Source organism: Chrysemys picta, chromosome 11 (assembly GCF_011386835.1).
Source record: "Chrysemys picta bellii isolate R12L10 chromosome 11, ASM1138683v2, whole genome shotgun sequence".
Lineage (NCBI taxonomy): Eukaryota > Metazoa > Chordata > Testudines > Emydidae > Chrysemys > Chrysemys picta.
The window spans coordinates 63,462,781-63,488,523 of NC_088801.1; the positions used below are offsets into that span (position 1 = coordinate 63,462,781).

Here is a 25,743-nt window from a genome sequence, read left to right on the forward strand (position 1 = left end):
ATTAAGTGACGACCTCCCTGTCACCACAAACACATATGCTACAATCATACCATGAACAAGTGTGTCTCAAGCCTGTTTTAGATGGACCGGCCTTAAAAAGACAACTGAGAAGGATGGAGTGGATGTGAATAATAAACCAAGGAAAATAGCCAGGAGCCAAGCCCACACTCCACTCTAATGAAGCGAATAAATCACAGCACGGGAGGAATGTATGAACTCTTTCACTTCAGATGACTCAGCACACAGAGATGCTCATATTACGATTAGAGCTTGGTGAAATTTTTCAACTGAAGCTTTTGCAGCAAAAAAATCCACAGATTCAGCAACATCAAAATGTTTTGCGAATTCATGTTTTTTAGAAAAAAAAAATTAAAAAACCCTAAAAATTCTTGTGTCAGCCCTTATTCTTTGTTCCCCTCTCCTGACGTACGCTATCAGCTGAGTAGCACAGGCTTGAATAAAGTTTTAATGTCTCCTTGCTTTTTGATGTATATTATTAAGTGGGCTCCTATGTGAATGATGCACTCTGTGAGGTGTTTACCTTCTGCTGGAGGAGTATCCGCCGGAGAGTGGACGCGCTGAGGCCAGAGAGGAACAGTGTTTAAATCACCAGGGCAGTTCTTACAGAATGAAACACTTGGCGGTGGAGCTCACCTTGGCCAGCTTGTCAAGAAAGGAATAGGGACGGAGAGCCAGGATGATAAATAGGCTGGATCACCTGTCCAGTTTCATGAGGGAAAGTGGGAAGGGGGAAAGCATGGAAGGAACAAACTGCATTGATCTCAAGCATTCCTACCATTCGCTCACATAACTGTATATAATCCCTTGAGCACCACAGCTGGTGTGCATCAGGGAGCATGACATTTTACCCTAACATTCACTGGGTTGTGCATAAACTTGCAAGGAATCTACAAAGCACAGGAGTCTGGCTACACACATGCCACTTTCGTGGTCACACGGTGAACACCCATAGGGCTGATTTATGCTGCAGCATGGCAGTTGATCACACATGAAAGACAGGGAATATGGGCTCTAACCAATTAACCAAAAATGGTGGCCTGGAATGAAGAGTTGAATAAAAATCGCTTGGGGTCTCATTTATACCAGCTTTACACAGATTGACCTCAGAGGAGTTACTCCTCTTAGAACAGCATGAGCAGGAGGACAATCAGGCCCTAAGTCTGCCCTCGGATCAACCTACTATCTTGAATACAGTAGTTATCTCAGAGCAGTACTTGGCATATACCCTCAGCCTCTCCTTTACCCACGCCCACCTGACTGCTTAGTCCCTACATCCCAAGCCCTAAAAAAGTAGTTACATGGTTAAATTTGGTGTCTCCTCTGAACAAGCTGTGTGATGCATTATGGGAGTCACATGCCCCAGGTGCATCATGGGAGATGTAGTCTGGCCAGAGAGCCCAGCCCACACTAGAAAATGGGGGCAACAAGTAGCTGAACCACGTGTCCTGTCAGGCAATACAGCACCCTAGGAAGAAGCAGTTTAATACTTAACTGCCACGGAATGAATCATTTCAGGTCAGTTCAACAAACCAGAGCTTTAGTGTTTTGATTCAGAAATACAGAAAAAAAAAAAAAAAAAAAAAAAAAAACACTTACCTGCGATCAAAAATGCTGAAACAAAAATGTTTCACCATTTCCAAATTGAAAAACACATATTGAAACACCTGAATTTCCCATGGGACAGAAATTCCAATTTTTGTTCAGCTCGATTCAATACGTTTTGTATGGACTGTTTATAGCGATCCTAAGCAAACTATTTTAGAAGCCATTCTTGGAATTGGCGTGTGGGAAGCGGCTGCGATGTACTTTATCAAAAATATGTTAGTTTAGAAAAAAATTAAATAAATATAACAGTAAATGAGCATGCAGAACGCAGCGTTGGCATGGAAACCAGTGAGTGTTGTGTGCTCCTCTCTTCAGTACTTTCTTTTCCTTGAGCTGCCAATTGAGATTTGAATATTATCATGATCGGAACATACAGATGTTGAATTATCAGCAAGACCCTGGCAGTGGTGGCTGAAGCACCCACTGCCATGCAAAGCAAATATGCAGATAAAAGGCCCCCGCAAAGCAAGCAGTGACTGAGGAGGAAGTAATTTACAGAAAGGCGGTCGGTAATGGTATCATACCAGTTGGTGATTGAAAAGGTCTATTTGATCACCGCATCCCTCCCTCTGCAGAGGCAAGCTGCAAGTCTATACGAAAGGGCTACTGAACTCAGCAGGAAGAGTGAAAAGTAGCTTGAAACTAATAATCCCCAAATACTAGAAGATTTTTTTTTTTAAATCACGAGAGACTCCACATTTTCAAAATGAAAAGCTATGATAAGGAGAAATGTGCTAGGAGATCTCCATATCGAATCCACCTTCAGCCCATCTTTATTCTCCATGGTAAGATTGCCACTGCCCTAGGGACTATGGACTAGATTTCTAAAGGTATTTCAAGGGAGTTAGACACCAAATTTAGCTCTCGGTAGGCCCACTGAAGTCATAAGATGAATTTGACACATCATGCTTAATGTCTTTGTTCATTCAGCATTAGCGCTTGGGAAAGCAGCTCTGCTCTCTAATTACCCTCCACATCATCTGCTGCTGTAAATAAAACCTGATAGCTTTCCAGACCTTTAAAAATCTGGCTTCTAGCCTTTGAAACAATCAAAATGTAGCCCTGAACATTCCAGGGGGCCTGGGGTGTCTAACTCTCTTAGAAAGCAACAGAGGGTCCTGTGGCACCTTTGAGACTAACAGACTTCTTTGTTGCTTTTTACAGATTCAGACTAACACGGCTACCCCTCTGATACTTAACTCTCTTAGGATCCTTTGAAAATCTTAGCCTATGTTTCTAAAGTACCTTCCATCCAGACATCTCAAAGGCTCACACAATAACGTATTACACCACACAGAGCCCCGGTGAGTTAATGAGTATTACACCTAATGTGTTTTGATGTAGTGAAGCCGGCACAAGAGGTTAAATGATTTGGCCAAGCTCACGTAGATAAACAAGCCTATGTCAGAGTGAGGGAAAGAACCTGGACATATCCAATCAAGCATCTCCTATCAGTGAGTCTTAATAGATTAATTCAACGCTTTGGCAGATGATGGCAAGCAGGGCTGCACCCTGAAAGCTGCCAAGGAGATCTGGAAAGCGAAACGTTTTTGTTTACAGTACCAGATGATGCGGAGGGTACTTAGCGAACAGAGCTGCTTTCCCAAGTGCTAATGCTGAATGAACAGAGACATTAAACACCATGTGTCAAATTCATCTGACGACTTCAGTGGGCATGCCCCAGAGCTAAATTTGGCCCAGGATATTTTCCCTCTTGAACGCTCTTCATTCACAAGAAAAAGCAGCCTGTTTGCTCCTGAAAAGAGTTGTGCTACTTTAAGAGACTAACCAGAGATGGGAGAAACTCATGATGTTTTGTGTTTCATGAAGCGTTTAGATATTTTAAAATAAATAAAAAAGCCCAAACTCTCCCCCTGTAATGTAACCCTCCTTTCCATTTCTCCTTTACCAGGGAAATTGATTTTAAAAACCAGGCAATAAATAGTAGCTCAAACACTGCTTTGCAACGAGCCCTGTTTATGGAGCAGCAAGCGCTTTGCCCCCGAGCAGCTCAGAAAACAGACGGTCTTTGAGTACATCTGCCTCCCAGTTTCCCCCTGTTGGGGGCGGGGCCATGCCCTCCACCAGCCCCAGACTTTGTGCAGCATGTTCCTCCAGCTCTTTGATGGGGGCAGAACGAAGGCTGTGACCCAGGATGTTGTACCCACTTACACCAGTCCTGATTTTTGCCCTATGTTTTTAAGGACTTGATCCAGTCTTTACATAGACTTTAGCGGGCTTTGGATCAGGTCCTCACATAGGAACTCAGATACCATGCTGATGCAGGGCCATATAAACATCGAGCTAGCTAGATGGATTGAAAACCTCTTCAAAGCAGACACTACCTGCATCTCCAGAGAAACATTTCGTTTCTATTCCCCTGTCCCGCAAATCCTGAGACACACCCCAATCTAAGTGCACGGACTAAGCTGCCTCCCTTGAGCACAGAAATGAAGTGGGTGAAATGATTTCTTATCGGAGGCAGAGCTACCAGGGTACGGAGAGAAACACTAATGCTGGGAGAATGTTATGCAACACCCACCCATTCAATGTAATACCCTGTCCCCTGTAGTGGTGGCTGGGCCATATCTAGACATCGATGAGCCTGCGACAGCCTTGGCTAACAGAGCTGGATCTTTTAGCTCAGGGAGTAAAGGCTTGAGGCCCACTACTGCTGACCCACTGAGGGGCATGGAGTGAGTTACTTCTCCTGGAGATGTTGAGAAGACAGTAAAGAACGGTCCTGTGTATAAACAAGGTCTCTCTCTCTCTTTCTCTCTCGTTCAGTTCTCTTTGGTATGAAAAGAGAAGCCTTAGAGCCATGTTACTGCACTGCAAACATTTAATCAAAGACACCTTATTGCACCTGTCTCACATTGCAGTGCTTATTTATCTATTCCCTGCAGATACCATTCCCCTAGCAGTTCTTGTTACAGGGAAGCCTCCATTTACAGTGTCTTATGCCAGAACCACCACTTAGCATCAGGGATGAAATGTCAGCGGTGAACCATCAAGCAACACAATTCATAGATTCATAGATTTTTAAAGGCCAGAAGGGACCACTGTGGTCCATCTGCATAACAGAGGCCAGGGAACCTCACCCAGTAATTTCTGCATCCAGCCCATAACGTCTGGTTGAGCTATCGTACAGCTAATAGAAAGATAGAGTCTGCAAGTACTGGAAAATCCACATCATCACTAGATAAACTGTTCCAAAAGATTAATGACCTTCACTGTTCGGTTCTGAGTTGAGCCCAGAACTAGAAAGACAAGGAAGGGGGGAGCTGTTTAGGCTTGGATCAGCTGTGGAGAACACAGGTTTCAGCCTGCTAAATATCCTTTTTTCTCCTTCATGAATTCCCATTTCAGAGCCCCGCCCTCAACCCCTCTGTCAATTTCACCAGCGTTAACTTCATTTCCCCCCATTTCAGAAAAGTTAAAAAAACTGAAATACAAAATGAAGTTAACCTCAGATCTCTTTACAGACCAGAGAACACACTTCACCGTGAAAGTAAAAGGAACCAGACAAGGGGTCTTAACTGCAGTGACTGTTTATAGAGGGGATGGTATGATGAGACTGCTTACAATGGCACATGTCCCATCTGTGACTGCTATTAGCAAATAAATAGTGGGTGAGATTTCATGGCTTGCGACGTGCAGGAGGTCAGACTAGATGATTACAATGGTCCCGTCTGGCTTTAAAGTCTATGAGTAATGCAAGGCTATGAGAACGCAAATCCTAGCATAAGAAGTTCAACCTGAGGATGGCTGTTGAAGAGACCCAGTGCAGTAAGTAACCTCCTGCCATTTCTCTTCTGAGGCTTGTGGTCAGTCCCCAGTTCTGGTTTAAATTTGGAGTAACACCATTGACAGGAGCAGATTTACACTGATGGGACTCAGTGGAATTTGGCTTAATCTCTGCAAATTCATAGATCCTTCTTGAACAGATAATAATGGCCAATGGACTGATATATGAAATGAGCTAACAACATGAACAAACACACATGTAATGGCTGAAGAATCTGCGGACAGGAGATTCACCTCTCTCTGGAGTATGGAGAGGACCCATTATCTCTTATTTTAATTTATATAGAGGCTTTTCTGAGGTGCTCCCCACCACACTATGTTTAGCTTGCAATTAAGCACATATTTGCTTTGCCCTCACAACAACCCTGGAGGTAGGGAGTCCTCATTATTATCCACATTTCATCGTCAGGAGATGGCGGAGTTAAGTGACTTGCCTATGGTTATACAGGAAGTCAGTGGCAGAGCTGTGCCTCCTGATGGAGTTCACCGGTGGTGCCCAACACAATCAACTTCCTGTAACTACTGGTGACAATATATTATTGCTGGACATAGGTCCTTCCTGTCTTCTTTTGTTTGTTTGTGTCTCATGTGATGAAACAAAGCAACGAGGATAGTAAAATAGCAGAATCCTCTCCCTCTGAGAAGCCTGATGAAAAGATGCAAGGAACAGAAGAGTCCGATATACCTTACCCCAGCCTATCAAGGTGAAGCCCCACAGGTATTTGGTATCCGAAAAGAAAGCCACAAAGATTAGGCTGTGCAGGTAGAGGCCTTCAACCAGGATCCAATAGTAGTTGGTGGCCAAGAAGTAAATAAACATCACAACCGCAATCTTGCACCCCACCTGTCAAGGAACCCAAACAGAAAGCTAATGGGTTACCATTCCTGGATACAGCAACCATCCAAGAATCACCATTATGCTACTAAACCCATTGCACATGGCTCCTATTCTGACAACTTTTCAGATCTCTATAAATAAGACGTATTAAAGGCAGCAAGGCCATCCTTTACACAAAGACTTGATGCTGTGCTAAGTCAACAGCTCTCCTTGCTTTGTAAGGACCATTTGTGGATGCATTAGTGCTTGTGAAAGTGAAGAACAAACAGCATCCCTCTGAGACAGCTATTGTGGGGGAGAGAGCTGTACAAGCTTCCCACACCCACGCTCCTCTGTTAGGGCAGCTTCATTATGACCTGCTAATGCAGTCCTGGGTCTCACTCGAGCAGAGAATGACAAGTGGCTCAGATTTTGCAAGGAGGCCAGCCAGGGTGACCCAAACAAATGTGAGTCAGTCTGATCCCATTAACAAAGAGAAGGATTCACAAGAGAAACAGGCAGACAAGTATTGAAATCTGGGGAACAATTTTCAAAGGTGCTTCAGTCAGAGGTTCTCAACCAGGGATACGTATACGCCTGGGGGTAGGCGGAGGTCTCTGGGGTACATTAACTCGTCTAGATATTTGCCTAGTTTGATAACAGGCTACATAAAAGGCATTAGCAAAGTCAGTAAAATTTCATAGAGGCAGTGACTTGTTTAATACTGCTCTATACACTGAAATGTAAGTCTGATATTTATATTCCAATTGGTTTATTTGATAATGATATGGTAAAAGTGAGAGTGGGCTGTGACATTTCTGTATTTTTAGATCTGATTTTGTAAGTTTCTAAGGGAGGTAAAACGTGGGGATCTGCAAAACAAATCAGACTCCTGAAAGGGGCACAGAAGTCTGGAAAGGTTGACAGCCACTGGCTTAAGTGACTTAGGAATCCAAGTCCCATTTTTAAAAGTGTCAAGCACTTAAGTGAAGATTTTAAAGGTATTTAGGCACCTAAAGATGAAGATAGGGGCCTAGTGGGATTTTCAGACGTGCCTCAGCACCTAATTCCCACTGGCACCTATGTACTTTTGAAAATCCCACCAGGCGCCTATCTTCACCTTTCAGCACCTAAAGACCTTTAAAAATCTGGCCCTAGGAGCCAGAGTCTCACTGACAGTCAGTGAGGCCCAGATTCTCATAGGCCCCCAACTTCCACTGACATCAATACCTTTGAGGAGCCAGGCCTCGGGATCTTAAGTCACTTTAAGAAAATGAGACTTTGGCCCACTGCATACTGAATTTTCAAGAGCCCGATCCTCAGGATCAGCTTGATATTTTATCCTGATTCACCACAGTAATAACTCGCCACTCTGGAAGGAATACAGATTGTCCTAAAGGGGCATAACAACTCAGAGAACAGTTCACTAGCAGGCTGACTGTTTTCCCTGAGGGTCAGTGCTTACGTATTGTGACTTGTCAATTGCAGGTGCCACTACAGTGCTCCGGAGGTCACTCATCAGCAGAGAGTCCAGTTCTTTGACGCCTATGTGCGTATGCACAACTTTGTCCTTGATAAAGATGCTGGCAGCTCTTAGCATGAAAGAGACAAAGAGATGCATGTGGATGCAATTCCTGGTGCAGTGCAGCCTCCTATGGGAAGAAAAGGATCATTTAGAAGAGGCTATTGAATTCAGCCAGCAAAAGGGCAAAATTTTGCCGTAGGCTCTGGGATAATCTATGGCCAAGCTCGGCAAGTTCAATACTTCCTCATCCCTCAACTTAGTCACTATTTCATACTTTAAGGAGTCTGTTATATTTTTCTTAGGAAGGACAAAAATACTAAATAAAAGGGCATGATGACTTAGCGATGACAGTTACCTACAATATTCTTGTGGGACTTTCCTGTTGTGGGAAGTTTTACATATATATATTAATGGACCGAGGATACAAATTCTCTTTATCTTTGAGTTCTGTCTTGAAACTCTAGCCCACAATCTTCAGAACCCCTGCATGGTGTATCATTTAATAAGGCTTAAAATGAAACCCCTCACATGAGCAAATGTCTACAAGTCTCAGCTGTTGACAGTCTGCAGCTTGTTGTTCGTACACTGAGTAGAAAGCTTGTGCCCGATGCCACCCTGACAGCAACAGAAACTAATCGGGCTGAATCGTACAACCACTTACTCAGAAACATTGTGCATTGGACAGTGAATAATGCTATTGAAGGGGGAAGTTCACGATATTATGCACTATGCTTGGTAGTTAGAGTCTGCACTACAGCATCCTTAAATTACATAGGCCCCAACTCAGGAAAGCAGCTCTATTCAGGACAGCCCTCCAGCAAATGCTTAACATCAAACATGTGCTTACGTCCCGTTTGTGACGCTGGCAGACCAGGTGCCAACTCATGCCAGAGCCCCAAGCCTATTCCTTGTGTATTAGTATAGATCCAAGTGATTATTAAATGTATACGAGTGTATTTGGTGTTTAAACGCATGAAAACTAGTGGGATGTTACTTGCATTGTTTTCACTTATCTGTATCCTGCTATAATGTGGGAGCAAACATTTCCATTCTGTGTACCCCTGTAACTAAATAACCCATCGAACAAGCCCTAAAACGCAAAGGAGGCTTTGTGGAATGCAAATGAGGAACTTGAACAGAAAAGTGCTAATTTCAAAGCAAGTGGTCATTATGTGTGATGCCCGGAGGTTAAAGACTCTAAATGTATTTCTCACTCACAGTCATCAAAGGAAAAGCCCATGTGGGTAGTGACACTGTCAGCTTGTTTTCTGTGAGAAGAAGCTATAAGTATGGATTCAGGGAAAGATCCTTCATCTCTGGACTGTTTGGACTCTGACAGAGAAGTGTACCAGATAAAAGCCGAGGTCCCCAAAGACAATCTGGGTACCATGAGAAGGCTTTTGGGAAACTGGCAGTTTATGACATCACTGCCACCATTTGGAATTAAAAACTGTGATTCATTTGTGCATACATTTTATCTGCTTTAACCTCTCAATAACTCTCATTTCCTTTTCTTAGCAAATAAGCCTTTAGCTAGTTTACTATAGAATTGGCTACCAGGGTTGTCTTTGGTGTAAGATCTAGAGTACCAATTGATCTAGGGCAGTGGTTCTCAAACTGGGGATCAGGACCCCTTAGGAGGTCAGGAGGTTATTACAAGGGGGGGTTGAAAGCTGTCAGCCTCCACCCCAAACCCTGCTTTGCCACCAGCATTTATAATGGTGTTAAATATATAAAAACGTGTTTTTTAATTTATAAGTGGGGGGGGTCACACTCAGCGGCTTGCTATGTGTCACCAGTGCAAAAGTTTGAGAACCACTTGTCTAGGGTAACTGATTGGTCTCTTGAGACTGGGAGCAACCAGATGTGATGTGGTTTTCGGTTTAAGTGACCATTATCACAAAGTCCAGTTTGTCTGGGTGGCAAGATAGACTGGAGAGTCTAAGGGGACTGTCTATGACTCCATGATAAGACTGGTATACTGATCCAGGAGTTCACATTTGTTACTGGCTTGGTCAAATCTAATTATAGAACCCACTACCAGTGTGGAGTGTCTGCCCGTTTTCTGACAGTCTGCCTTGATGGTGGCACTCAGAGCTGTGAGCCACTCCAGACAGCGTGACACCACTGACTTCATAGATTCACAGAAAGACTACCAGTGATGGAAAAATCCACAATGTCCCTAGGTAAATTGTTTCAGTGGTTAATTGACCTCAATGTAAAAACACGCACCGTGTTTCTAGTCTGAAGTTGTCTAGCTTCAGTTTTCAGTCCCTGGGTCCTGTTAAGCTTTTGTCTGAAAGATTAAAGAACTGTCTACCCTCAGAATTCCATTCCTCTTGTAAACCATGATCAAGTCACCTTTCAACCTGTTCTTCAATAAATAAAACCGATTGAGCCTCTTTACTCTCACTACAAGGCACATCCTCCAGACCCTGTAGTTCTTTTCTGAACCCTTTCTGATTTTCCAGCACCCTTTTTGATGTATGGACACCTGAACCAGACAGTAATAGTCTCATTAATGCTATACACACACACACACGAACAATAATACCACCTCCCCATTCTGACCTGATAATCCCCTGCTTACATGGATCACATTCACTCAGCAGCTACCAACTCACACTAGGAGCTCACATTCAATTGGTTACACTGGTCTACAATTTTTGAGAAGTCGTCTGCTTCAGAGATAAAATGTGCTATTTATTATGTATTTGGATGTGCTGAATTCAAATATGACAATTAAAACAACTGATCGGCTACTGTTTCTAAGATATTTAAGTTTTTACATTTTATGTCTATGTATATTGTGTAGATAGAGTTTTAATCATAAATTGTAAACCTAGGTCTTTTCATGTGTTTATGGTTGCTTTACATGATAATATTTCACCTGTCCTGTTTATATAACACTTTAAAAATCAGCAAAAGGATTATAAAAATAAAATTGATTATGAAACAAAAGGCAAAAAACTATTATGTACATAGTTTAGTCCTATTCAGTGTCTACTCGGCGCTTCTTGGCTGGTCTCTTGTAGTCATTAAATGGAGCATCTCTTGTCACTGTCCAGCAATAGTCTGCAAGCATTGATGGGCTCCATTTGCCCTGATAGCATTTCTCCATTGTTGCAATGTCCTGGTGAAATCGCTCGCCGTGTTCGTCGCTCACTGCTCCGCAGTTCGGTGGAAAAAAAAAATCTAGATGAGAGTGCAAAAAATGTATCTTTAGTGACATGTTGCAACCAAGGCTTTTGTATGCCTTGAGGAGGTTTTCCACCAACAGCCTGTAGTTGTCTGCCTTGTTGTTTCCGAGAAAATTTATTACCACTAACTGGAAGGCTTTCCATGCCGTCTTTTCCTTGCCACGCAGTGCATGGTCAAATGCATCATTTCGAAGAAGTTCACGAATCTGAGGACCAACAAAGACACCTTCCTTTATCTTAGCTTCACTTAACCTTGGAAATTTTCCACCGAGGTACTTGAAAGCTGCTTGCGTTTTGTCAATGGCCTTGACAAAGTTCTTCATCAGACCCAGCTTGATGTGTAAGGGTGGTAACAAAATCTTCCTTGATTCAACAAGTGGTGGATGCTGAACACTTTTCCTCCCAGGCTCCAATGACTGTCGGAGTGGCCAATCTTTCTTGATGTAGTGGGAATCTCTTGCACGACTATCCCATTCGCAGAGAAAACAGCACTACTTTGTGTATCCAGTCTGCAGACCAAGCAAGAGAGCAACAACCTTCAAATCGCTACAAAGCTGCCACTGATGTTGGTCAAAGTTTATGCACCTCAAAAGTTGTTTCATGTTGTCATAGGTTTCCTTCATATGGACTGCATGACCAACTGGAATTGATGGCAAAACATTGCCATTATGCAGTAAAACAGCTTTAAGACTCGTCTTCGATGAATCAATGAACAGTCTCCACACCATCGATGTTGTTGCAGGCTACAAGATCACCTTCCATGAAGAAGAATGGGACAAGATCCTTTTGACGGTCACGGAACATGGAAACCCTAACATCACCTGCCAGGAGATTCCACTGCTGTAGTCTGGAGCCCAACAGCTCTGCCTTACTCTTGGGCAGTTCCAAATCCCTGACAAGGTCATTCAGTTCACCTTGTGTTATGAGGTGTGGTTCAGAGGAGGAGGAGGATGGGAGAAAATGTGGGTCCTGTGACATTGCTGGTTCAGGACCAGAAGTTTCATCCTCTTCCTCGTCTGACTCAAGTGAGAATGATTCTGGTGCATCAGGAACCGGCACTCCTTCTCCGTGGGGTACTGGGCATATAGCTGATTGAATGTTTGGATAATGCACAGTCCACTTTTTCTTCTTTGACACACCTTTCCCAACTGGAGGCACCATGCAGAAGTAACAATTGCTGGTATGATTGTGGGGATGTATCATCCCTACACCAACCTAGTGGAGGGTTCCATGAGGAGGTAAGGGTCACGATGGGACACTTGCAAGGTAATAAATCATGGCCTTATGTAAGGAACGGTTGAACCAATCGGTGTGGGGCTATACATGTGATAAACACATGATTCTCCTTCTTGTCCAATCCGTAGATGTGTGATTATAGCCTAATTGTGTTATGTAATGTTGAGAAAAACTATAAAAGAAAGCTTGTAATAAACAGGATTCGGATTCAGCTTGCAACCACATTGGTCGTGTGCTTTATCTGCTCCGCATGGGACCCCACATATGATCTGTTGGCTCTCTCCAAATCATTGGCACTGCAAAAGGCATAGATTTCCTTTTCCTGTTCAACCACTGGTGAAGATTTGTTGCACAAGTGTTGCAGCATATGTGTGGGGCCCACCTCTTGTCCTGATCTCCAATTTTGCAGCCAAAATACAGGTGATAGGCTTCCTTAACCATAGTGGTTATACTGCGCTTTTGTGATGCAAAAGTCACTTCACTACAAACATAGCAGAAGTTATCTGCACTGTTCACACGAGTATGAGGCATCTCTGCTCACTTTGGCTAAACAGAAATGTGTCCCTTTGCAAAATCAAACACTAACAAATAAGAGAGCATGACACTGTATGATTTCTAGAGCTGATATAGGGCAATTTGTTCAGCAGAGTGATGTAAGCTTCGTTATGATTGCATCATCCATGACTTCTAGGAATAACATGATGCAATTCATATCATGTATGATGCAATACCAGCTTCAGATTGCATCATTCATTGTTTTGCCTAAAAAGCAAGTACTGTCCAAACCCAGTCATAGATTTATTCATAGATCCAGTTAAAGATGTATTTTAGTCATTTCTGGTTTAAATTGAGATCCCTTCCCTTTATAACTCACTTATCCTCCGCCATTCCCAAGTCAAGGGTCGTATATACTGACCCAATAGCATATCTTTAAACTAGAGCCAATCAACAATTTTAAGCATCATTTTCGTTCTCCGTGACCCAGAATTAGTAAAGTTTGACTACATTTATTTCAGAATCATTTTGGCTGTAGAGCAGTGTTATCTACCATCTCCTTTACAGAGTGATTGCATTCTTATTGACTTAAGTAGGCCTTAAGCACATGAATGTGCCGAAGAGCTCTCCTGAACAGAAGCGACCCTGAAGCACCTACATAAGTGGTTTTTTTAATCTGATTCTAGCAGAGGTCAAACATCTTGCTGCTTGCAATAGCTTCCTCTACCCACACCCTTGCAACTAAAACAATATCAACATTTCTTCTGAGATTAAACCTTGCTCACATGCTATGGAAAAGAAGTGGGAAGAATGTGTGTAACTGCGCCACCTGGAGACACCTGCCCTAATGCATAATATTAACTCCCTGAGGTCCTTTCCCAGTATGCACTGGGTTTCATGCTGATGACTCAATAATGAAGGCAATCATTATTATCTATTTTTAAAGCTATAATAGAAACACAGACAAAATTGCCAGAAACACCAACAACTGCATATGCTGACAATGAAAATACTGCATTGTCTTACTACTTATTTATAAGTATATTTATTTATAAATAAGTAAGTATTTATACCTGCCTCTGGAAATTTCCACTACATGCATCTGACGAAGTGGGTATTCACCCACGAAAGCTTATGCGCCAATACGTCTTAGTTTATAAGGTGCCACAGGACTCTTTATCAAGTCTTACTACCGTAACCCTCATCCTCCTCACTGCTTTCCCTTCCTACTGTTTGCCCCCATCATTTTTTTCCTGTCACAGGTCAGGTTTGCATTGGGACTGGGACATCCCTAAGAAGCCTGGCCCAGAACCTGCAGCCCAGAAGGGTGCGGTGGCAAGGGGCCGTCTACGTTACAGCAGCTTCCTTAGGCTGACCTATGGGTCGCAGCACTGCTCTTAATGGCTGCGGTGCTACTTGCATTCCCTGGCATTCCTCTCCCGCACCTAGCACGCTCCCTACACAAGGATTCATGAGGAGGTTCTCCGCTCTATGGCTGTCTTCTGCAGTGCCTGCGCCAGAAGAAATCTTCCAGAGCCAAAAACAGGGCTTTCAGAGCTCCTTTGCAGCCTTTTTACACAGCATAAAGGGGCCAGAGCAAAAGCGAGGATCTCACTGTTTTTCTGTTTGTCTTCCGTGAAATGCCTAACACGCTGCTGGAGACCATAATATGAATAATAGTCATGGAAAACCTGGCATGCAGTCTCTAGAGTTTGCTTCTTCTTTGGTTATTTCAAAAGAGAACATTAGAGTGAGCATTCAACTCGTAAAGTGTTGGCAACTAACTATAGCAATATCCCTATCAGTAACTCGAGCGGATAATTCCACATGCCAGCAAGTCTATTGTTTCAGTTGTGAAATAAGCCATTAATCCTCAAACAGACTATAGGATAAACCACTCTGATCATTCTGTGCCTCACGGTGCTGTCATCTTTAACAGTTCTGGAGACAGACAATACGATGTCTCTTGCTGCTTGCAATTTTTACATGGCCATTGGAAATTATTTTCCCTTGAAATGTTTTAATGTGTTCTTTGTCTGATCAAAGCTTTACAATGGGTAGCCATTGAAAATTACTCCATGCAATGCACAATATTTACTCTCAGCGCTGCAGACAGGAATATAAAAAAAAGCATCAAGAGATTGGACAGTCCTGTGTGAATAAGGAACATTAGATTATCTCCTGTAGAGATGATGGTGCAAAAAGGGGACAGAGACCAGCTGGGTCTATGAATCTCTCACCTGAAGTAGCCAATGATGAAAACAGCCACTGCCAGAGAACTGAAGGACATAGAGTATCCAACAGTGTACATAATGTAGAGACGTTCAAAGAATTCCCGCTGGAAAAGAAAACAAGATCATTTCCACTTTATTTTCTTCATCTGTGTGTACAGTCTCCAATAAACCAGTTTCACTTAATAAGGGACAAGCCCTAATGCAGGGGCCTCAAACTCAAATGATCACGAGGGCCACATGAGGACTAGTACATTGGCCCGAGGGCCGCATTACTGACACCTCCCCCACGCCGCCCTCGGCCCCGACCCCACTCCAACCCTTTCATGAGGCCCCGCCCCACCTCTTCCCACCCCTTCCCTGCCCCCATTCCAATCCCTTCCCTGAAATCCCCCCCCAACTCCACCCCTCCCCTGCCCCCAGGGAGTGCAGGAGGGGTGTGGTGTGTGGCAGGGGCTCAGGGCAGGGAGTTGGGGTGTGGGGTGCAGGAGGGGTGAGGAGTGCGGCAGGGGGTCAGGGCAGGGGTGAGGGGTGCAGGAGGGGGCTCAGGGCAGTGGGTTGGGGTGTGGGATGCAGGAGGGGTGAGGGGTGCGGCAGGGGGCTCAGGGCACTGTGTTGGGGTGCAGGAGGGGTGCGAGGTGCATCAGGCGGCTCAGGGAAGGAGGTTGGGATCCAGGAGGGATGTGGGGTGTGACAGGGAGCTCAGGGCAGGGTTCGGGGTGCAGGAGGGGTGTGGCAGGGAGTTGGGATGCAGGATGCGGCAAGGGGCTCAGGGCAGGGGGTTCGGCTGTAGGAGGGGTTCGGGGGCGGGCTCTGGCCCAGCGAACACTGGGGGCAGGGCAGGCTCCCTGCCTGCCTGCCCTGCCCCACCCCGCCCCCACGCCAGGATGTGTGTATTGCTGTTGCTTCAGGCACCGCCCCCAGCATCTCCCATTGGCTGGGAATGGGGAACCGCGGCCAATGGGAGCTGCTGGGGGTGGTGCCTGAAGCAACATCAACACACACACCAATGTGCCCCCCGTTCCCCATGTTCTGGCTGCTTCCCGGTGCGGGGGCAGGGCAGGCAGGTAGGGAGTCAGTGTGTGTCAGGCCAGAGCCGCTCTAGGGAAACGCTGGGGGGGGTGGGGGTGCAGGGGAAGGCACCTCGCGGGCCGCATGCGGCCCATGGGCCCCGTGTTTGAGACCCCTGCCCTAATGTGTGTTATTGGGCCATATTCATCCCTGCTGTAACCCCACGGACATCAGTGGGGTTACACCAGGGATGAACTTGCTGTACTGCCATCCCAAAGAATTCAAGATTCATCAGTCTACAGTGGGGGAGGAGGGGAAATCACAAGAGTATTAAAAAGAATAATTTGGGTTCATATATTTGCCTTCTGGTGTTGTACTCTTTAGGGGGTCACTTTTAAAACTTTATTCCACAACCATGGAAACTAATTTTTTTTTTAAATGAAAGAGGAGATCATGTAACATGATTCCTGGAGCTGCAGATTTGAAGAAATGCACTAACCACCATTCAAAAATCACAAGAGCAGGCGATATTGGCATTGTGTCTGTTGTCAGTTCCCCCCACTAGCTTTGGGGGGGGAGGGAGGGAATAATTGGACACACTTCCCTTGCCCTGCTATCTGCTCAGCTCCGTTGACTTCTACCCTGGAGGGGGTGGAGCCAGGGCTCTGATTCCTCCTCGTCCCTGATCCCTCTCAGCTCGGTTGCTGATGGCGCTTTAGAATATGTTAGTCTCTAGCTCATTGCCCTGAAGAGGGCTGCTGTGCGACAGCTTGCTGAGAGTCTAGCATGAATACATCACACGGCTCAGTATTAAAAGGAAGAAAGAGCTAGCATATTTAGACCCAGATCTTGACGTGGGATCCATCCGAGTAAACAGCTGCAAAGACAGCCATTGATTTCAATGGGAATTATGGGCCTGGGAGCTTTTGAAAAATCTATTGAGCATTTATCTGCATCATCAGGTGCCTAAGTACTTTAAAAATGGCCCAAATCCCACAGACATAAGGACTTACACCTCACCAAAGCTTACTTATAAGGGAAAAACTTATACATAAAAATGTTTGAGAGTCTAGGGCTTTTAAAAAAAAAAAAAAAAAAAAAAAAAACACTGATCAGTTATACAGCACTTCCCATTCAAGCATCCCTAATCTCAAGATAAACAAATAACATTATCCTCATTATACAGATAGGAAAACTGAGGAACAGGCAGGTTCATTGACGTGCCCCTATATCACAAGCCGATTCAGTGGCAGAGTTCCAAATTGAGCCCAAGTTTCTTCATCCCCAGCCGTGGGACAAGAATTTTGGACCCAAGAATCTGGAGTTAGTCCACTCCTGCCAAAAGCAGATACCATGCTGACTAAAGCCTATGGAAATTGAAGCTTTGGCTGAGTTTAGCCCTCACAACCACATTAACCACAGCGAGGAACACCTGAGAGGGGAAAGTGCCTTCAGTTCCTAGATTCAGTGTCTGCGGTTCCTTCATGTCTACACTGTTTTAAATAAGCCTCTTCCTCATTTTACAACTTAAAAACCATTGTGTAAATAAATAAACGCTCATTGGGTCTGATGCACCATTATTAAATTAGGACAACAATGTGCAGGTCATTCACATTTCCAATTGTTTCTGTACAGAACCATCAAGGAATGAAAAAAGTGTGTACAATTTCAGGATTTGTTCTTCCCATCCAAACTCTCATGCTCTAGGATTGCATTGGAAAAACACCCCCATACCTTCCCCGAGCTGATTTCTGGCTGTAAGTAGCGAAGGCAGTCTGAGTAATTGGCCCATGTTCGGTTCAAACCCTGCACAAGGTCCCATGTTCCATTAGGGCTACAGTGTCTGAAAGCCACCCCTGCAAGGAGGAAATGAGTCTTGGTTAGTCTACGTAGGTTCTTTGCCCCACCTGGCTTTTCATTTGCTTCACATAAATCCTAGGAGGACTACAAGACCGGCAGTACCTTTGTGATTGAAGTCATATATATAAGGAGGGCATGGAACAGCCAACATTTTTCCCAGTGAGCCCCTGGGCCAGCATATTAGTCCATCCCATTCTGGAAAGCAGTTACCCTCTGCAGACAAATAGAAGGAAGACATAGAAAGGAGAAATGAAAAGAGACAAGCCTCTATGCCGCTTATTTTTTACCGTAGCTCCTAAATATTTAAAAGTATCTTGCAATTTAGTTACCTACGGATTAAAAAGAGTTAAATTTCTTCCCAAGTAACTTAATTGATAATTAATCAGTGATATCTAGCTTATACCCCAAAACAGTATCAGTTTCTTTAAAAACCCAATGCGTAGACGCTTTAGAGATGCAGGCAGTTCCCCACTTCCATATAACTCTTCATCGCTGACTCTCAACCCACCTACTTTACACCATCCACCAACCTTAACTCTGCCCTCCGACGTTTGCAAAATATGTCAAACGTATTGAAAATGGTCCCCCATGAATAGGAGATCATATACGGCTAGGAATTCATTATTTTGACCATGGCACACATTTTTGTTGATTCTGGGAGCTGTGGTACGATAGGTAGATCAAGGTATGTCTATGAACCTCATAAGTTGGTGAATCACCAAGGATGCTTCACCAACAGCATTGGGCTGGTCAGGGAAGGTGCATATCTCGTATCGTTAAGAACACAGTATATTCAGAAAGCTGCAAGCCAGGGGACATTCTTTCCCATCCAACAGGTTACCATTTGCAATGCTGAAACGCCAATATTGGTCTGGGGGGGCCCAGCCATCCCCTTGTTCGTGAAGCCGTACACGGAGCACCTCCACAGCACCAAGGAAAGATTCAGCCACTGGTTCAACAGGTGCAGCATGATAGCTGAACATGCTTTTGGTTGATTGAAGAAACAACGGCGATTGTTTACTGAACAGTTATAGCTGCCTGCTGTGTCCTGCATAATATCCGTGAGGCAAAGGGGGAAAAAGTTACCGCCAGCGTGGAAGGCTGATGTAGAACATTTGTTGAATTTCAGCAGCTGGACACAAGAGCTATTAGAAGAGCTCAACATGGAGCTATACCGTTAAGGGAGGCCTTGAAAGAGCATTTAACCATGAGCCACAGTAATGCACTGCGGTGGACTGAGCTCTACGTGGCCCTGCCGTTTTGGGGCCTGTTGGGAATTGCCTGGTGCTTGCTGTACATTTATGAATATAGCACTGTTTGTCACTGATCCTAGGAGTTCTGTCACACTGTACAACAAGCGTGTAAGTGCTTTCAGTTCCGCTAGGCACTCTGCAGAATAGGTTGTCAACGAAAGAAGATGAATTATTTTCCAAAAAATAGAAGTTTTTTGAATAACAAAAAGAGTGCAAGAAAAACGGGTGTAATTTAAAAACAAATACGTTTAAAAAGAACTAAATAAATTAACGGAACAGAACTTAACAAGGGGAAAGAACATTCATGTCCGTTTTTACCTACACCCAGCAACCATGGCTCTCCCAGGTCAGCGTATGTGAAGCGGTGGCTGTCCTTACTGTCCCCCAGTGTGAAGTTGTAGGGGTAGGGATGCAGCCCCTGGGGCCTTGTGGAATGTTGAGAGGGGTGTAGGGAGGCACTAAAATGGAGTTCTCCCTGGATGGCAAAGGGAGCTTAGCCTATGATTGTCAAACCTGTCAGTCCACCTGAGTCTGCAACATCTGTGTTTGCTGCCAGAGAAGCCCCTGTTTGTCCTGGTGCATCTCCTTCTCCTGTCCAGTCTTTCCTTTTCCATACAGCCTGAAACATTCACATTCCAGGCCCTCTGCTCATGGTCTGATGCAGCACTAGCTTGCTGGAGCTCATTGAGCATGTCGTCCCAAGTCCTCTTCTTTCTCCTCATCTGGCTCAGGCATTCTGCAGGCGTGGAGGGGGAAGCCCTGAAAACTGCAACACCAGCAGCTCCAGACCGAACACAGGTACCATTGGCACTATAGCCACAACAGAAAGCAAAGGGTTCAGAACTCCCTTTGCTTGCTCCCCTCGAGTTTTTACACAAGACATGCTTATTGACACTTCTACTTGGGATTGCTTGCGCACAGCACCAGCCATGGGGAGCATGGCTCACCAGGGGTGGGAAATGAGGAAGGAATTGCTCAGTTGCATGACACTAGGATGATAAGGCACTGAATACCGGTACCAGTTTCCACAGGCAATGGGGATTTTAGTGGATCTCTCACTCCCGAGGGTAACAAAGGCACAGAGGGCACAGCTGCTGCTGGCATCCCGAAGCCGCCTGGGCCTATATGTCGCTAGCCCGTGTACTGCAATGTGCCTGACGAAGTCATCACAGATTGGCGTGGGAAAATGTCCTGCCACAGAGGAAGAAATAAGGCTGCCATCCCTAGAAGCCTTTGGGAGACGATTGCAGAGAACTTCCATGAAAGTTTCATCAAAATCTCTCAGGAGAATTCAAAGAACATAAGAACGGCCCTACTGGGTCAGACCAAAGGTCCATCTAGCCCAGTATCCTGTCTTCTGACAGTGGCCAATGCCAGGTGCCCCAGAGGGAATGAACAGAACAGGTAATCATCAAGTGATCCATCCCTGTCCCTCATTCCCAGCTTCTGGCAAACAGAAACACAAAGGATGCCCCTGTGTACAGAAACTGCTCTGCATTGGCCTCCACTGCCTAACTCTACAAGGGAACGAAAAGCAGATATCTGCCTCTGCTTGTTGTACCACTACCTCTTCTAGTACAAATAAATTAATGAAAAAGTTGATAGCTGCATCCTGCTAAGCTGGGAGCACTATCTGTACATCATTGGAATGGGAAATACGTTTACACACCAGGGCCGGCTCCAGGCACCAGCCGAGCAAGCTCATGCTTGGGGTGGCATATTTTAAGGGGCGGCATTCCCTCCAATCCTTTTTTTTTTTTTTTTTTTTTTTTAACTTCACCTGCCCCGCAGGTTTTTTTCTTTTTGGTTCACCACTCCAGCAGCCCTGTAGGGGGCGGCGGCACGGAGGAGGGGTTCTGCTGGGAGCGGGCTGAGTGCTCCGTCTGCCCCAGCTGGTGTCAGGTCTGTAGCAAGCCAGGCAGGCTATCCTGCGTCCTTCCCTCCCCGCCGACCAGAGCAGCGCGGAGCCCTCCTGGCAAATGGCACGGTGGAAGGGGCCGCGTGGTGAGCGCCCCGCTGAAGCCCTGGCCACCCCCCTTCTCTCTCTGCCCCCGCTCCCTCCCCCTACCCGGGGCACGTCTGCAGCGCCGGGAGTACCCCTGCACCCGCGCTCTAGCCACCCTGCACGGGTTTTTTTGCTTCAGCGCTCTGGCCACCCCACAGGTTTTTTTGTTTTTGTTTTTTTTGGCTTGGGGCAGCAAAAAAGCCAGAGCCAGCCCTGTTACACCAACTACCCAAGGTTCCTTCCCCTGCATCAGGCTTGCCTGTGCTCGACCCCCGGGGCTGACTGATCTGTGGTGGAGTCTCCAACAGGTCCTGGCTTGCAGCACAGCTGGGCCCCCCGACGCATGTCTCCCCCTGCCCCCATCCTCCTCGCTGTTCACGTCATGGGCCTGTGACTCAGCTCCGTGAAGATATCCACAGTGGCGTGCGGGGCGTAAGTGGGGTCTGTACCAAGCATGGGATGCAGCTCTTTGTAAAAGGGGCAGGTCTGCAGCTCAGCACTGTATTGACTGTTCGCTTCCCTGACCTTCTGCTATGCCTGCTTCAGCTTCTTGGCTTTCATGCGGCACTGCTGCCGGTCATGGTCATGCCCCTTCTCCTGCATCCCCCGTGCAATCTCCCCATAGACGTTCACATTTCTATGGCTGGTCCCTAGCTGTGCCTGCACAGTCTCTTCTCCCCACAGGCCTAGGAGAGCCAACATCTCCTTTCTACTCCAGGCCAGAGTGCATCTGGAGCATGTAGCCGGCGTGGTCAGCTGGGCAGTTGCACATAACAATAGAGAGCTGAGACGTGCGCTCATCAAGCTGGGCAATTAGGAAAAGGCATTTCAAAAATTCACAAGGTTTTAAGGTGGAAGGAAGAGAGGCTTCCGTTGTCCCTGACCCCCCTGGGTAGTGGAGTTCACATTTGTGACCAGAGCGGTCAGTGTCGGGCATTGTGGGACAGCTGCTGGAGGACTGTTAGGACTGACATACAGTGTCTACGTGCACATTGCATTGATCTCAGTACATCAACCGTGGCTCTATGCCACGGTGTGACTGTGTCACCACAACAGGGTACTTGCATTGGTGGGAGACAAATTCAAGTGTAGACACGTGCTGATGGAAGGCAGCTTATGTCCACCTAACTTTGTAGTACAGACCGGGCCTTAAACTCTCCACATCACTTAGCCTGCCTCTTTTATTCACCCAGTGAGAAATACATGTCATTCATCAGTGCAGAACAGAGACTCAACAACCTTTCTGGAAATATAATTGAAATTATTCTATTAAAGAAATAGCAACCAACTGTCTTACCCTTCATTCACTGGCTCAATACATCTAGTCTCAGAACAAAGTATACCCAATTATATTTGGCTGCTTAAAAGGTGTTGGCGTTTGAATAAACGTAAAATCTGATTAACTTTTGATCCAGTAATTTGTGCGTGGTTAAAGATTGTTCCAGGTCATTACATGTTTCATCCATTAAGAATCACACTTATCAGGGACTTCACTATTAAGAATAAGTATAAAAGGCTCATATATTATTTCAGGTCCACTACAGGAGGTCACTACCACCAAAAAAGCAGATCAAAGAAAAATCTTAACTTCGGGGCTTCTTAAATATTTATTTTTAACTCATTCTATAAAGCTTTAGGGCCAGACACTGATCTCAGTTACACTAGTGTAAATTTGGAGAAACACCACTTCCTAAGAACGGGGTTCTTTCAAATGCACAGCATTGTAAAGAAAGCATCCTTATTCAGGAAGCACTTACACACATTTTTGTACAGCGTGTTCTTAAAGTTAAGGATGTACCTAAATCTTTTCTGGAATACGGATTGATTTACGCACATGTTTAAGTACTGTCGTGAAATATGAACCAGGATTTCATCTCAGGACCTAATATTTATTTTTCTGTGGCATCTCGACAGAAATGTTTGTGTGTTACTGTAACTCACATGACCTAAGCCATTGGACTTTTTGTGGCACTCTCGTGAAAACAGGCTTTGGTAAGTATTTCATTCACTGAGAGTTGTTTCGTACATGTAAATAGTTCACATACATTATCTGGTAGAAGGGAAAAAAATACTTTATGTTCAGTTGAATATTAACTTGCCAATTTCCTCTAAACAAACACCATAAATGATCTCGCCCGAAATCTTCATACATTTCACGATGAAACTAATTATATGTCTTTAAAAAAAAAAAAAGCAGTGGCATTTACAGACAATATTCTAAAAAATGTAGTAGTGTAGCTGTCTTTCTTCTTACTCATCCTTCTTTCAAAAAACATGGAAACCATGATTACTATTATTAGTGATATTATTATTATTACAACTGGCATTAGTATTATTTGTGAGATTGTAATAGCAACCATAACAAGACATAGTTACTGACAGTAATAATATGTATGTACAGAAGACATGTTTTCTTATTTAGACAAAACCAAAGGAAAACAAAGCAAAGGCTAATTTTATGGTTTCCCTTTTATCCAAAACTCCTTTTACTCCAATATAAATCTCTTCTCTAATCACTCCCAAGAGTATCTCAATATTTATGCAAAAAGAACGAGGAGTACTTGTGGCACTTTAGAGACTAACAAATTTATTTGAGCATAAGCTTTCATGGGCTATTTATGAGGTCTTTGAAGCATTTCATGTAAATGGGGTTATACAATATGGGGTGTTTTTTAAAAATAGGGTGCAGAGCGCACGGATATGTGTTTTGTAGGAATTCATCCTGTAGTGACAGGGAGATAGACTAGCAGATCTTTTCTAAATTCTAGAGGCCAGATTTTCAACTGGTGAAGCCAACAGAGTTATAGTGAGGTAACACTAGTGTAAGTAGGAAAAGAATCAGGAAACCTAGAAATTCAAGTTCTGACTTGGCTAGAACTCTCCATGAAAAATGCAGCACTAGTGAAATGGTGATGACTAGAGCTGGGTGAATTTTGCTTTGGGCAAATATTCACACACACATTCGGGTCTAATTTGGCAAGTAACTTCAGCCAAAAAATTTTTTTTGGAATATTTTGTTTCACTGCTTCTGAAACAAAAAGGTTTTGACCTTTTGAAATGAAGCATTTCATTTCAGCAATTTCAACGGTGAAACATTTCAACTTCTCATTTCGAAATGGTGTTTCATATAGAAATTTAGTTAATTAAAAAGGGCGAAAGACAACTATCCCACCCGCAATTGTTTCAGGTTGAACAAAGTGTTTAGTTGGATTCTACACAACATTTAACTTTGCATTTTTCAGTTCAGCTCTGAACAAAAAACAAAAACAAAAACAAAAAATTTTTAAATCCATTTGCTCAGCTATTGGGATGTCAGAAGAGCCAGCAAAGTAAAAGTTGATCACCTGACAGAAGAAGGGATTTTAAGTCTTGATATTTGATTTGTCTTAATTAACAACTATTTAAGTTCAATGGCTAACATTTTAGACAAAAGAAAGCTTTGTTAAAGATTCTGTAGCCTGGTACTTTCAATTCAGGTGTTATAAATAAACAACAACAACAACAGAGATGTCTGAGACCTAGCAAACCAGGAAAGATCAAACTGGACGTTCATGATAGCAGAGATAAAATCTCTCCCAAAAGAGCAAAAAAGGCAGGTTTTTTAAAACACTTTTCAGCTCACCTTTAAGCTTAACTCTACAGCAATGTAGAATAATAAAACAAACTATGAAGAGAACGTGGCATCTCATGCACATCAATGAATTCCAGTGACTGGAACCTCACTAACTACAGATATCAAAGAAGGCTCAAAAGCCTTGATCAGTTTGAAGCATCAGCCTATGTGCAACCTTGTCTGCTTGAGTCTTAGAGATAAATGGGGAGAGAAAGAGAAATAAGGAATGTCTATTAAAGGCACATTTCACACACACACTTGATTTAATTAAGAGAAATGCTGAAGAAAAAAATTGGGATCTTTCTGCATTGATATCCTGAGCTTTGACACCCCATTAGTACTGCTGCTGTAGGGAAAAGAAAGAAATCAGTTGCTCAGGTACTTCACCTCCTTCTTGTAGTTGGGTAGTGATGTTCAGTTCACACTGGATTTTGGCTTCCAGGAGAAGATAAATCTGCTCCTCCGTGGTAATCGTGTCATCAGAATCCACCTGTGTGTGGGGGGAAAAAAAGTGAGGAATGATGTTGCTTGGATCATTTGACCCTTGGCTGTATTTTAATGGGAGTGCTCTAAAAGAGTTAATTTTCAAGACCTGCATTTCTAAGCATTTTAACATTTTCAAAATGAAATGTTTCCATTTTACAAATTGACACATTTTTGTTTTGAATTTTACTTGTTTTAAATTTGGGGTTGGGGTAAATTTACATACTGGTTGATCTGAGACAAGTTCCCCCTGCAAAAAATTCATGTCACCAAAAAAATGTAAATAGTTCCATTTCAGGTTGACCCAAAACTAGTTTTTCTGCAATTTTGCAGTTCTGCCACCAAACTGAAAGATTGGCTATTCCCACAACTCTAATTCCACCAGTTTACTGATTAACATTCTCATCACGTCAGCATTTTCAAAAAGGCATGTTCCCCTGTAGCCATTGAGAAAAACTTCTGGCAGATTTAGATACGCCACTAGCAGCATCCTAAGTTCACAGTCAATACCTGACTTTCAATCTACGTACTAAAACAACGAGGAGTCTGGTGGCACCTTAAAGACAAGTGGGTTTTTTACC

At 44.1% G+C, this 25,743-nt stretch overlaps 1 protein-coding gene across 5 annotated transcripts in view; it reads right to left on the reverse strand.

Moving 5' to 3' along the window:
* The window catches only part of PTH2R (parathyroid hormone 2 receptor), a 99,061-nt gene that overhangs the window by 46,024 nt on the left and 27,294 nt on the right, over positions 1–25,743 (reverse strand). For 4 of the 5 annotated variants that reach the window (XR_010591367.1, XM_005306086.5, XM_065561002.1 and 1 more), the window contains exons 2-7: positions 25,067–25,169; positions 17,911–18,021; positions 17,683–17,804; positions 14,947–15,044; positions 7,716–7,902; positions 6,124–6,277 (exon numbers count right to left, since the gene is read on the reverse strand). Coding sequence is in view for 4 of the 5 variants with exons in the window: in XM_005306086.5 (XP_005306143.1) it covers positions 6,124–6,277; positions 7,716–7,902; positions 14,947–15,044; positions 17,683–17,804; positions 17,911–18,021; positions 25,067–25,169 (775 nt within the window). In the remaining variant the exon portion in view is untranslated. The remainder of the gene's footprint in view (positions 1–6,123; positions 6,278–7,715; positions 7,903–14,946; positions 15,045–17,682; positions 17,805–17,910; positions 18,022–25,066; positions 25,170–25,743) is intronic. The other variant, XM_024109206.3, reaches the window with a different exon arrangement.